The 14544-nt window shown below is 39.9% G+C and overlaps 2 protein-coding genes across 2 annotated transcripts in view; one reads left to right on the top strand and one right to left on the bottom strand.

The window, feature by feature from the left end:
• RB1 (RB transcriptional corepressor 1) overlaps positions 1-14544 on the bottom strand; it is a 78575-nt gene that overhangs the window by 20875 nt on the left and 43156 nt on the right. The window lies entirely within an intron of this gene.
• Positions 10011-13595, top strand: LPAR6 (lysophosphatidic acid receptor 6). Its single transcript, XM_069881354.1, is given in 2 exon segments — positions 10011-11618; positions 11621-13595. Coding segments are annotated over 2 exon segments (936 nt in total). The 5' UTR covers positions 10011-10741; the 3' UTR covers positions 11680-13595.

The following is a 14544-nucleotide window of genomic DNA, read 5'->3' as shown; positions in this document are numbered from 1 at the left end:
TACAGAGAGCATTAAGGTAACATTCGTCAGCAGGAGGAGGATCTTCATGGTCTTTCTTACCTAACAGGTACCCAATCTGCTCACTCTCACACTCTGCCCCCATATCAACAAATATTCTCTTTTTTTTTTTCTTTCAAAGATGATGTAATTGATAACTACTGAAACTTAAAGACTTTCAGTGCTGCTGCTTCTACTTCAGATTTGCACACTGAGCCACTAAACCACCACAGAGAGCAGCTGAGGAAATCTGACAAACCCCAGAATCTCATGTAAGGGGGTGTGCAGGGCAGCATATACTGTACGCCGCAACCTGGATCTCACTACACCACTACCATGGGAGGTATCTGAAGGGACCAAACCCTACTGCATGGACACCTCACTGGGAACCGCAGGGGAAAGCTTCTGTTCTCAATGTAGTCCTTTTTTCTGAGGCCAAACACTTTGTTTCAGAGGACACACACTCTTACAGCAAAGGATGAGAAATCCCTAATAATAAAGTCACTTGCTCAGAGCATGAAACATGGGTTCCAGCCTCCCCATACCTGCCAGAGTCAAACCAATGTCTCCCAGAGAAATGTATTGCCCCTACCAGGAATATTATTAACACAGATGCAAGTGAAAACAGTTTATTTCTGACAAAAGTTCTTTTGACCAACTTTCAGAGCTCTGTAGAGGCTCAGCTGATGGGAAAATGGATATAAACTGGAGAGGGGCAGATTTAGACTAGACATAAGAAGGAAATTCTTCACTAGGAGAGTGGTGAGGCACTGGCACAGATTGCCCAGGGAAGCTGTGGATGCCCATGTCCAAAGTTTTGACATTTCCTTTCTTACCTTCTAGGTATTAGCTGATTGCCACACTGAAAACCTAACTGATAAACATGGTCAACATTGTAATAAAAAAAGTTCATGAAGTACTGAATTTGTTTCATAAAACTTCAGAATGTGGGCTAGAAGGAAAGACCAGGTAAGTACTTGTAATTGCTGTTTACCAGTACTAATGATATGTTAAATAATCCTTTAAGTGATCTTACGATGCAGAATCTAAAGACATTATTTGCTGACTTACACATTTGGAAAGTAATAGTTCTTCACATTAAATAACTCCAAGATCTGCTTTTTGGCAGAAGATCTCCCCGACAAGCATTTTCATGTCAGTGTTTATCTAAACCAATTAGCTTACCAGCTTGAACACCTCTTATGAAACTCTTTTTTTCCCCCTGACTTCTTACTTTCCTGTTTTGTAAAGAAACCAAATGAATACCATAGTGGTGTTTTTCTTGCCTTTTTTTTTTGTTGGTTTTTTTAAACTGTTAATATACGAAGTCACATAAATCTTACTGAATGACTACGGCAAATTCTTTCAATAGCTTCATATTGTTACCCTTTACAAAAAAAAGGAAAAGGAATGTGACTGTGGGTTTTGTGCAGTCTCTGACAAGCGAGGTTAAAATCCTCTCGTGCAAAGTCAGAGGCCTCCATTCAGCCAAAACTGCAAGAGGCTGCAAGAACTAGATGTGGTGGTTGCAAATAATTTGCCATTAAAGTAAAATATATCCTCAAGAACTATGTGGGTACACCAATAATCCTGACATGGAACCAGCCTACCTCAAACCTGGCCACAGAGTTCAGGTTTGGCAAAAAGTTAAACTGGAGATCTGTTCCTAAGAAGTAACTGCCTTAGAAGTAAACAAATTGCAAAGGTCTTTCTACAAGTTCAGTTCCCCTGATCCATTTTATCCTGTACATTTGGAATACCTTCCAAAATAATTCAGAAGGCTTCTTTCTTTCCTATTATTCCTAATATAGCAGCTGATTTTTTTTTTTCCACAGGACAGACATGCTTTGCACTTGCAAAGTATTTTGAATAAGAATTTTTAGTCATGGAACATTTGGCAAATTTCTGCCAACTCCAATTAAACTTTTAATTTCAAATCCTATGATTTATAAAGTATAAGCTTGAGCAGAGCCAGAATTTGCCAGTGTTATAGAAAGCCATTTAACTAATTTCCTGCATATAAAGTGGACAGAAATTTCCAATACTGATATTACTTGAATCATGTTTGCAGAGTGATTGAATAAACAGGGTGTTTTTTTTCATTTAAAAAAATTGCAAATGAGAGTTCAGGAACTTGGGTATTTTGTTCTAATTCAGGCATCTCTCTTCATACCTGACATTTTAATCCTATTCCTATCCATCAAGAACCATGTTGACAAGACTGTTTACAAATTCTTTTTCCATTTTCCTTCCCTCTGAACACTGTCCATGTCCATTTTTCAAGCTTTTCATCTTTACGATCCTTGACTGGTGATGAGACCAAGCTGAGTGCTGCAGTTGCCACGCCAGAAGGACAGGATGTCATCCAGAGGGACCTGGACAGGCTGGAAGCGGGCATGTGTGAACCTCATGAGGTTCAACAAAACCTAGTGCAAGGTCCTACACCTGGGTCAGGGCAATCCCCGATTTCAGTACACTATGGGGGATGATGTGATTGAGAGCTGCCCTGCAGAGAAGAACTTGGGGGTGGTGGTAAATGAAAAGCTCGACATGAGCTGTCAATGTGCACTCAGAGCCCAGAAGGCCAACCATATCCTGGGCTGCATCAAAAAGAAGCGTGGCCAGTAAGGCGAGGGAGGTGATTCTGCCCCTCTATTCCTCTCTTGTGAGACTTCACCTGGAGTATTGTGTTCAGTTCTGGAATCCTCAACATAAGAAGGATATGGAGCTGTTGGAATGGGTCCAGGGAAGGGCTGGAGCACCTTCCCTATGAGGACAGGCTGAGAGAGCTGGGGTTGTTCAGCCTGCAGAAGAGAAGGCTCCCAGGAGATCTTACAGCGACCTTCCAGTACCTAAAGGGGCTACAAGAAAGCTGGGGAGGGACTGTTCACAAAGGTTTGTGGTGATAGGACGAGGGGAAAAAACAGATATAAACTGCCTAAGGGCAGATTTAGACTAGACATTAGGAAGAATTTCTTCATGATGAGAATGGTGAGACACTGTAACAGGTTGCTAACGGAGGTTGTGGCTGCCCCATCCCTGGAGGTGTTCAAGGCCAGGTTGGATGGGGCCTTGGGCAGCCTGATCTAATGTGATGTCCCTGCCCACGGCAGGGGGGTGGAAACAGATTACCTTTAAGGTCCTTTCCAAGCCAAACTATTCTATGATTCTATGACTTTGCTTCCTAGCCCATCCCTTTCAAACCCTGAATCTACAGATTAAAGCTCAGAAAGATTTCATGCTACGTAACCTCTACTAGCCTGCTGCAAGTAAGTCCAGTCATAATGATTTGAGGTCTTATACACACTTCTGATGCATCGTGCCATGCCGCCCCCTCTCCACAGGATACACTGCAGGGTACATAAAGAGGTTTTCCTGAATTAATCTATAAAGCACGACTCCAAACATCACCTCAGGATGTATCTGGATACCTGTTACAAATGGCCAAACCTGTGCTACTGTCCCTAATAAGCAAGGTCTACTAGATATTCTGTAGCACCTCTGAGAAACATTGTTCTACACAGCAGCAGAAACATTTTCTATCGCCTTTCAAGAGTTTCCTATCTTGCAAAGTGGGCTCATCACTGCAAAGCTGCAATGGAAATGGTGATTCTGTTCTTCAAAGTAATTTCTCCCTGAAAGCTAGACTATAAAAGGGTTGGAGGCTTAAATCAGCAACCCCTAACACACATACATGCACATTGTTCAGAACTACAGAAAACGAAGCGTAAAGCTGAGGCTGCAGGGAGGGGCAGAGAGGTGTGGCGTTTCTTACCCGTTCTTGCTGCGTATCATAGAGGGAGGTAGGGGCCATCATTTTAAATGGATCAGATAACAAATGGACATGTTAGTATTATCTTATCTGATTATTAGTTGCTCCCTCTAGATAGCTTTATAATCATGGTCTCAGAAAAATTTACTTTGCACATCGAAACATTCGCAAATGTAAGCAAAAGCTGCTGCTGGGACTTCCCATGAGTTATACAAAAAATGCAGCTCAAGAACCTTCATGCAAGGATCTATCAGTCATCTGTCAGTGGCTGCTGTAACTGCTCACGCGTATTTACAATGCAAAAAACTGATCTGCATAGTCCATGATACTGTTTGCATAATTCCAGGTAAGCCTAACATGTTTATTAGCATTAACTGGACCCATGAAGTAACAAAGCTTCTTTTACCATTAGGCACTGCACATTTCTGCTAATGTTATCACAAAAATTACTTTCAAACTGGCAGTATTGTGCTTTAAAAAATCCCATACTTTCAATCTATCTCAACTATTGTGGTCAGCAAACCAAATAATGCCAAGAACAAGCTCCAAAATGTAAACAGAGGGTACATATAATATTTTCTGAATTGAAACAGCTTGAAACTATCTTCAGGACTTGTATGACTAACTGCAGGGTGCAGTTCTGCACTTTTCTCCATCACTGTGCATTGGAAGCTTTTCCCAAAATTCTGCCCCAAAAAACTTTTATGCAAAATCAAAATGAAACAAGAAGACAACTGTAAAAATAGTAGTATTTTTAAAGATTTTCCCATTTTCTCATTCCCTTAAAGGGCTCCCTTACAAATGAGAGTATTTAGAAAGGCTCAAGTAGACTTGTAAGTATTCTGAAGGATTATATTATGCTACCAGATACTGTGATACCTGAACACAGTCCCAACAGCAGTGCTTTAGACTCAAAATCCCACTTTAAAGGAGACATTTCCAGCTAGGAAAGCAAAAGAATATATTTGCCTCTTAGTTGCTTAAAAACTATTAATCAACATGTTGGTTTTCCTTTCTGCTCGTATCAGCTTTTATATAGTACCCCTTAAGTAAAAAAGTGTTTCATAGCCCACTCTTCTCCTTACAATACTAGGTACCTAAAGGACAGTAAAGGAGTCAGCAAGAAAGTGACTTCATATAAATAACAGAAGTGGTTCGAAGAAACACCTACTCCCACATGGACATACAATAAATACTGTCAAGAAGTGTTTCAGAACTAGAATTTGACTGAACTGGCATTTCTTGAAGTATGATTGTTCTTATTCATTGCACATTATTTTTAAGAAGAAAGAACTGAAGCAATCCACTGTGTTCAAGTTAGAAAGACTGCAAAAAACCCAAACCTTTGCTACAAACACATTTGGGTTTAAACAGTCCCTCCTTCACTATGAATCAGAGTAGAGGAAAACAAAGGACTCCAGCAGCCTGAATTTATAGAAAAGGAGAAAAAAATGTTTCCTTCTTCTGCAAGCAGGAGAGGAGCAGTTGTGTTTCCTAGAGAAGAAATGGGAACAATTCTAAAGGGAAGAGAGAAGCATTTCAAATGCATAGGAACAAAGAACTCATTTTATTCTGAGCTTCCATTTTCCTTTTTAAGCAATTACATACACAGAGAAATTACTTTCACTTAGACAAGCTAACAGACTTGGACTTACAGCCCAAATACTTCAGCTTCTCTTGCCTTTCTTTTAATAATTGAAAGATTTTTGGCAGTTATGTATTAGGACACAGCTAGTAAAACAAAAACTAATAAGAAAAACTGGTTCGAGAAGGTCAGTCAAACTTACAGCAGATATTTACATTTTTCATTTAATTTTTACTTGCAATTTGTATGTGTCATTTCATTTACTAAGAAGTTTCCTGACATGGAGGAGTCTTTAACTGGCTATGCAATAGCCATGCAGGTTTAGTGTGGCTACATAAAAACAGCCTCTCCATTATAAGTCTTTTAATGCTCATTTGAAGACTCGCCTACTACACTAGAAAACTTTTAGGGGGGTAAAAAGGGAATTTTCAGTGTGCTAAGTACTTCACACTGTCTCTGTCCGTAGGTGGACACCATCATTGCATGTAAGAAGGCAATAAGCCACTTACCAGAAGCAGTCTTACAGTAACTTAGGAGTGTCTGAGCAGGTAGCTCTTGAAAGGCACCCAAGAAGGTCAAAGTTCCCTGCCCTGCTTTCTCTATACCTACTTCCCCATAGACTTAGGGAGTTGACTCAAGCAAAGTCTCCTAACAGATCCTTTTTCATTGCAGGAATCTGAAATACATAATTTTAATCTTCCTACATTTTTATCGCATTTGCTAGCCACTGCAATTACCTCAATATCATATTTATTACAGGGTTCTCCATCCAAGGATTTCAAACTGTATTTAACAATTAAGATGGTCTCATATCCCAGTAAGGCAGTGAACAAACTGTTACATGAAGCTAAAGCACAAAGTCATAGAAAACTTTGTTAGGATTGTAACAGAAAATCTGTGGTACAGCCAGAAACAGACTTCCTGGCTCCCAGCCCTATGTCTCCACCATAATAAATTCCTTCCTGTACATAACACATGCTCAAAGAGAAACTCCAGAAAATAGACTAAAAATGCTAAAACCCATGAAAATTATCAGCTAAATAACAACAGGGTAAAGAAAATACTGCCCCTGACAGGATTTGTCTTCACTGTATAAGACAGCAGCAGTTCTTTTACATAAGGTTGCTTAACTGAAGTGAGAACAAATGCCTGTACCACGACAGTCATGCATCTAAAAGCAGTAATGTTATAGAATAACGGACTTGCATACAGCATTTTGTGCATCTCTGACAACCCCTTAACTGTGCATACTCTGGCTTTGGAAGCACTGTAGGAATTTATTACAAACTTATTAATGTTGAAGTTATTTTTTTTATCTAAAGCAAAAGCTTCACACTAGTAGCATCAGGCTACATGCAGAACAACAAGACAAGTTCAAAATTAATTTCACCTTTGACTACAACTTCTATTTGATTCCAGCATTGAAAACTAGACTAACACTACAGGCTACACGCAACACCAGCCAAAACAACTCCGAAGGCTTGGAAAGACTTCAAATACTTGTTTTATCTCAGTGAAATATTTCTTTATCACTCAGCTCAGACTTCCAAATTTAAGAAATCTTGCCTGTTTCCTAAATGACAGCAAGTCTCCAACTCTGTGACATCTAGGGGTAGGAGGAAGCAGCAGTTGGTGGTGGCAATGTGTTCTATGGCCTTTCTGCCCCCCTGTTCAACACTGGAATAAGTTTGCCACACAAATCCAAGATCACTCAAGGTTGTAAAGAGTCCTAGATATCTAAATTCGGGTACCTAAACTCATGGAATCGGAGCTAAGTAATAACCAACTAAAGGAGTACATGAAATCTGTTCACTGCTGAAGCGAGAGATTACTTCCATCATCTCATCAGCTCTTAGCTTTAAGGAGTCCCTGCTTATTCTGCCTTCAATGCCTCTTCAAGAGCTGCAGGAAGCCTGTTGATGGGAACGCAGTCTTTGCTTATCTAGCACTAGCAAAATGTGACAGGCCACTACTCATTCCCGTCTCTGATGCAGATAGATTTACATATGCATCTCCCTGCAGTGGCAGCATCATTTCCTTCGGGGAAAAGAAAAAAACTCTTAGCATATAGTGCCCTCCTTGCAACTGCTTCCTCCTCCCTACTCCACCTTCCCATCCCAAAGGAAAATTTGCCCACGATGAAGGAACACAAGGTCATTACCATGTCAATTCTTCCTCCACAATAACTGGCAAACTTTTTTTAATTTTTAAAGTGTTGGGGCTTACTGAATGCTTTTCCAAATCTAATGGCACAGGGCCCAATATCTTGAAAGGCGATCCAACGAAAGGAAAGCATGCAATGAAGTTTCCTCCCTGCCTGTGTTGGAGCCTAGCCAGAAGAGAAGCTGCTCTCGACTTCCACGCCTTGCAGTGCACTCATGCAGGTTCTTCAGCTTGGAGAAGCTCACATAAATTATAACACTGTTTGATAACAATCAGCTGCATCTAACTTAAGGAAATGGGTATGCAATTCACCTTTGCCATTCACACTTCTGCTCTAAAATGAGTCAGACTGCCCGCTCAGTCAAATACCTCCTCACTGAAATGGGATACAAAGCGAAAACCTGTCAGCTTGGGGTTTTCAAATTTCTTTCTGCAGACAGAGAAACCCTGCAGCTGCGTGCTACTTCTGGAAGTATCCAAACATCACTTAGTTCTTCATTTAGCGTAAAGTACGTGTACTGGTCTGCACCAAAAAGGTGCAGGGGTAAAAGAAAGTCCAAGGACAGTAGAAGCATATAACTAAGCCCCTAAAATACAGCTCTGAGTAGCAGCCACATTCTTAATAGGAGCAATAACACGGGCCACAGCAAGGCATGGGCTCTGATGGAAGGACTAAAGGCTGAGGATGGGCTTTCATGATTGCTCTGTCACACATTTACCATGGTAAAACAGCCAGTACTCCTCCTCTGTGCACCCACACCTTCTCCCAAACAGAAAATTGGGTACCAATGAATAAAAGAGAGACACTCATTTCTGTAAGTTTTTCCACTCTAAACATGAATTATTACTTGAGGTTTTGACATGTCAGATTTCTGTACTTCAGGGATCTTCCTTCCAGTAACCAAGCCTGCCTCACACAGTTTTCCTGTGCAAACAAAGCCAGAGCAGGAAAAGCCCGACGCAGAACTCCGACTGCAGCAAGAAAACTCTCCCTTCACTGTGCAAGGGTGCTGGGAACAGAAACAAAATTTAACCATGCGTGAAGACATTTTTACGAGGAAAGCCAGGTGAGGAAATTTTATGCTGAGGTACCCGTTAAGTTGGACACACACAAGAGACTTTGCCAAGCTCACATTTTCCTTTCTTACTGAGTTAGAAGTGGAAAATGCACTACACAACAGTTAGTGTATGAATTTCAAAAATAGTTAGAAAGGTTTCTTGTGGTTATAGCTCACTGAAGTGAAACTGCCTAATTTCACCTCAAAATCAAGGTGAAAGACTTTCACAGAAGAAATTTACCACAAAAACTTGAAATAAAATAAGCAAAGCCCATTTTTGCATGTTTTTGAAATTTGTCTGACATACCTTACATTAAGAAACTATGCCAAAACCCCATGAAGTGCTATAATTTACTCTCCTTTACAGCAGACTAGAAAGGTTTTGCCCAGAGCCCTGCTTAGGTACCACTGATTGAAATCTAGTTCAAAAGAACCATGCCACCCAGCCAGATATGAAGAGATTTGTTATTCTAAGGCTTAGAAATAGACTGGTTTTGATGCCAGAAGTAAGTCTATCCAAGCTGTTGTTAAATAAATGAGTCTGTCTAAATGAAGATTTATCCCATATCTGCCCCAAAGGCAATAAGAGTTGCTTTTTTTAATATTTACTTAACAATTTAATTAGTTACAACATGTTTTCATTTCATTAATCCGTGACTAATAGAAGTATTTTGTGCATGTGAGATAACTGCCCCCTTTAAATTATCAGAAACAATTGCATTAGCACAGTACTTATTTTGCTATATTTATTTTGTGCTTACATATTGAAGAAAATGCTTTCTGTACCACAAATTCTTCAAACAATTGAGGCAGGTTTTTTCTGTAAAAAGAAGCATCTTTCCAATTCGAAAGAGAGCTTAGGATATGCTTCCTAATGCAGAACAAATTTTCTCCTTCCACTGCAACACATCTCAGTCCTGGGAAGACCCAGAGCAACCCACAGGTTCATGATCTTTATGCCTTCCACTTTCAGTAATTATTTGCTGAAATTATTTTATTACCTATTAATGTTACCTTATTCCTCCTGAGGTTTGTACTTGAGGGAAATGAGACAGAACTACTCAACTGACTTCTGGTGATTAACAGGTTGTCTACCACAAGCAAAAATATCCATCAAAAAAGGTAGTGGTGGTTCAGTCCTACATAAAATATAAAATCCCACAATTACTTCTATCTCCAAAGATAAGCAGGAATTTAAAGGTACAGGAGGTATTCAGGCACTGAAAAGCCTCATCATAACTGAAGAAAAAGATTTTGCAATGAAACTTTTGGACTCCCAAAAGCATTGACAGTGGACCTTCCAGAGAGCATGGAAAGAGTTAACCAGAGCCTGCAGCTGCAGCAGCTCTGCTGGTGACCATTTGCAGCCTGCAAGGTACAGTCCCAGCAGACACATTATCAGATTAGGGGAAGGCAAACAAACTGAATTGAAACCATTCTTCAGGGAGACCGACCTCTTCTTCCTGTGATGTCATGCTACAAATTGCCTGAGCTCTTTTCTCTCCTCTCCAGAAGGAGCCAGGCTGGCGAGCGGCTGCTGGGGCACGGGAAGCCAGGGCTGTGCTCTGCAGGAACAAACACGCTCTGGAATTTGGTTTCTGCCCTGGCCAGCAGCTTGCTTCCCACCCGGTGGGGCGAGCCAGCAAGCAAGCGCTCCCAGGATCCGGAAAGCTCCTTTTACAAGAGAGAAAACAGAGAGAGAAATGCAAGTGCCGACACTTCGTGGCACCTGGAAAATAATTTCCTAAAGCATATGTTCCCAGCAAGTCTGGATGGAGAAGACTTTGCCATCACTGTCTGCAGCCTAGAATCAGGCAGAAAGTTCTACAGCAGCTTCATCAAATCAAGGGGGAAAATGGAACTAAGTGAGCAACAGGATGACCTCATCTGCCACAAATAACACCGGTTTTGACTTTTGAATACTGGCTATGTGATTACAAATAGCACTTTGGAGAGACGAGCGACCTCCTGGTGACAACCGCCAGAGATGTGCACCCCTGCTAGACAGCTTGTGTTCCTTCTCTGAAGCTTCACATTGCAACAGACTCACAAAAGCACCCAGTTCAAACACATCTGCGAGCTGTTCCGGAATTTAAAAAAAAAAAAGTTGCAATAAAAACACCAGAGAAACCTCCTAATCACAGGAATTTTAAATATATCATTATAATGGTAAGCTCTAATTGTTCCACTGAGGACTCCTTTAAATATACTTTGTACGGGTGTATCTTTAGTATGGTGTTTGTTCTCGGCCTCATAGCAAACTGCGTTGCTATCTACATTTTTACTTGTACTTTAAAAGTGAGAAATGAGACTACAACTTACATGCTTAACTTAGCAATATCGGATCTGCTTTTTGTGTTTACATTACCCTTCAGGATTTACTACTTTGTAGCAAGAAACTGGCCATTTGGAGACATTCTTTGCAAGATCTCTGTCACCCTCTTTTATACAAATATGTATGGGAGCATTTTATTTCTGACCTGCATAAGCGTTGATCGCTTTTTAGCTATAGTGCACCCCTTTCGATCCAAGACTCTCCGAACCAAAAGGAACGCAAAGATCGTCTGTGCTGCAGTATGGATAACAGTGTTAGCAGGCAGCACACCAGCAAGCTTCTTCCAGTCTACAAACCGCCGTAACAATACTGAACAAAGAACGTGTTTTGAAAACTTTTCAGAGGATACATGGAAAACCTACCTATCCCGGATTGTTATCTTCATTGAAATAGTTGGATTTTTCATTCCACTCATCTTGAATGTGACCTGCTCTACTATGGTCTTACGGACTTTGAATAAACCGCTTACACTAAGTCGGAATAAATTAAGCAAGAAAAAGGTACTCAAAATGATTTTTGTCCATTTGGTGATATTCTGCTTCTGCTTTGTGCCTTATAATGTTACCTTAATACTTTACTCTCTTATGAGAACACAGACCTGGATTAACTGTTCAGTGGTAACAGCAGTCAGGACTATGTACCCCATCACTCTCTGCATTGCTGTTTCAAACTGCTGTTTCGACCCTATAGTCTATTATTTCACATCAGATACAATTCAAAATTCGATAAAGAACCGATCCACCAGACCACGGGACATCAGATTCTCTGACAGGCCAGTTTCAGAAAGCTTCATTCAACACAGCCTTCAGACTGTAAAAATGAAAATATTTGATAGTGATTCTACAATATAAACAGTATTAATGGACTACTGGGACTAAACTGGAATTAGAAGCCTGCACATTTCTTCAACTGTGCAAATATATTCTGATATGTAAATGTTACACTTCCTTCTCATCAGAAAAGTTTATGCATAAAGACTGTAAAAGTATTAAGCATAGTAGTACACAGGAAAGAGTATTTTAAGAAGTTATGTCAAATGTCTGTTCTGATATTAGAAAGGAACTTTTGGTTTCATACTAGGTTAACCAAAGTCCAAAGAGTGACTTGTCAAGTCAAAACCAAATGAAAGTGGGTGGGTTGGTTTTTTTTTTCCTGAAGGTAAAAATATTGCTAATTTTTTATAATGATATGTGTTTCCAAGTTAGCAAGGCCTGGAGTGAAACTACCTGGTTTACAATGCAGTATCCAGCTGCTGAGGAAAAAAAGCACCAGACTGATCCTATCACTTCAGCTACTGTGCCTGTTTCAGTGTTTCCTCTTCTCTTACTCCTCCCTCTTGTCCTTCTCCCTGTGCCTTCCTTCTTAGGGAGCACTATGTTCATGAGCACTTCGATCAATGGGCTACAAGAACTTTGTTTCTCCCAGGTTTATCTGATAAAATGTATGCTCTCCACAAGCCAGGGCCCCATAAAGCAATTAAATCTTCTGGTAGTTTAGTGCATCTGGAAACAACTCAGACAAACTGGTTTTTCTTCTCACCTCTGTCTCAGATTTCTGCATAATTATAACGAAATAACCCCTGATGACTGAAATTAGTGCTTTAGGTACAGTAACAATTTATTAAACTCTTTTGTGAGAAGTTCTCAGTTCAACAAGTTCTCAGAAGTTTAACAGACATCTGAGCAAAACAACAAACTCCCAGTAAGGTAATTCAACCCCAAAGTAGTAGTTTCTTAGAAAAACATGACCTTTGCTAACTAGAAAAATGCACGTGCACCAACTCAAATATTTCTTCTAGTTAACAATTTGGTGTCCCACAAAGAAACTCAAGGCACTGAAACTTTTAGAGTGAAACTTCCTCTTAGTCTTTGTGTCTTAGAGATATTTTTAATAGAAGCATTCATAATTTCAAATGCTATTTTCTTGCAAACTTTATAAAGCATAAAAATAAATTACTTGGGGCTATTGCTGGCAAAATTAATCAAGACACTTTGAAAAGCCAAAGCCATGTAAAAGGAAGAATCTACATATATTACTGTTACAAACAGGAATACATAGACAAGTGCTTTAAAACATCCTGCTGTATATGTTTCCCAGCTATTAGAACATTGTACATTTTCCTCAAAATTAATTTAACATCGCTGTAAAAATGAAATAAATACTTAAAAGGTAAAAGTAAGTAGTAAGTGTTGGTTTTTCCTCCCCAAAAAACTAAGGAATCAATCTGCACTTTAGATTTAGGGCACTCAGTTGCAACACAGATACAGCACCGAGTCATTTTCACTTCAGGGCACTATATGGAAGGACAAATCAATGCTGGAGAAAATGCATATTGAGCTGTCAGAGTACACGATATGTTATCTGATTGAGTTTGCTTCCCTTTGCAAGCCTGCTGCCTGATTACAAATCAGCTGTGCATTGCCTACTACTCTGGAAAACTAAGTTACTCAAAGACTGCTAAAAACTAATGCTGACCGACTTTTAAACTTCACAGCATTCTAAATCTTTATCCAACAACTTATGAAAAGAAAATTCAAACAGTATGAGGTTAAGCTACAAAGATCACACAGATATAAATGTATAATATCTGAAAATAGTCAATTATCTTGTTTGGAAACCCTAAAATCTTCTGATTCATATCAGACTTCAGAAAAACTCGTTAAACTCTCAGCATGAGTAGAAAATCTGTATGTTTTCCATATGCTACTGACAAATACAAAGTCACTGACAAATCCGGAGTTCAAAAGCCAGATATGCACCTCTAATGTCTCAAAACACCTCTCTCTAAGGAGCATATTTAATATTAGACTCCCTCCAAAGACTGAGGCTAAAGCCTTTAATGTCACTGGTGAGCTATGTTTCTGGACTACTCTCCCAGAGCCTGGGAAGCTGTTACTCGGTTGAGTGGCAACTTATTCATTACAGCTGTTAACACCCTGCAGCCTCACCCTGGTAAGGAGAAGTTGCTCTTGCTGAGATTACAAAACTGCAGAAGAAAAAAAATATAAATCACCACTGACTTAAAAGCAGAACGAGAAGATAAAGCCGCATGGATGGGTATTCCCCTTAAAACCAGACTTTCCTTGGGTATAGCAGCTGAAAAAGCCTGGAGAAGCATGAAGAGTAGCTCCTTCTACCTTGCACTCAACTCTCCAGGCCAGCAGTTTCTGCTTCTTGAGTTAGCTTAGTGCAACAGCACAATAGCTTTCCAGCCAGTTAACAGCTTGGTATCTCAAAACTGTTTGAGGAAGCTTTATATTCTTTATTATTAAACAGATTTCACTCTTTCCACAGGGGAAAAAAAAACCAACAAACCAAACAAAACTCAAACAAAAAAACCCCACAGTCAAAACAGCAACATCTGTGATTTAGAGAATCTGACCATTGCTTGAGAAATTCCTGATCAGACTGATTCAGAAGAGGGGGAGTGAACCTGTACCTCCCACAACAAGCCAATATACAGCCAAGCTACCAGCTTTTCAGAACTGGATGAGGTTTCCTCCACCTTTTCAGGTTCTGCAACAGGATTATCCTGGAGAGCTGGCACATTTCTGAACAGCTGCGGTCTTTCCCTCTGCTTCTGCCTTTGATACCAACTCTTCTGTCTCTCTGGTAAGAACTTATTTAAATTTAA

The sequence above is a fragment of the Phaenicophaeus curvirostris genome, chromosome 1, assembly GCF_032191515.1.
Source record: "Phaenicophaeus curvirostris isolate KB17595 chromosome 1, BPBGC_Pcur_1.0, whole genome shotgun sequence".
In the NCBI taxonomy this organism is placed as follows: Eukaryota; Metazoa; Chordata; class Aves; order Cuculiformes; family Cuculidae; genus Phaenicophaeus; species Phaenicophaeus curvirostris.
The sequence above is the reverse complement of the archived record's forward strand: the minus strand, read 5'-3'. Positions and strand labels throughout refer to the sequence as shown.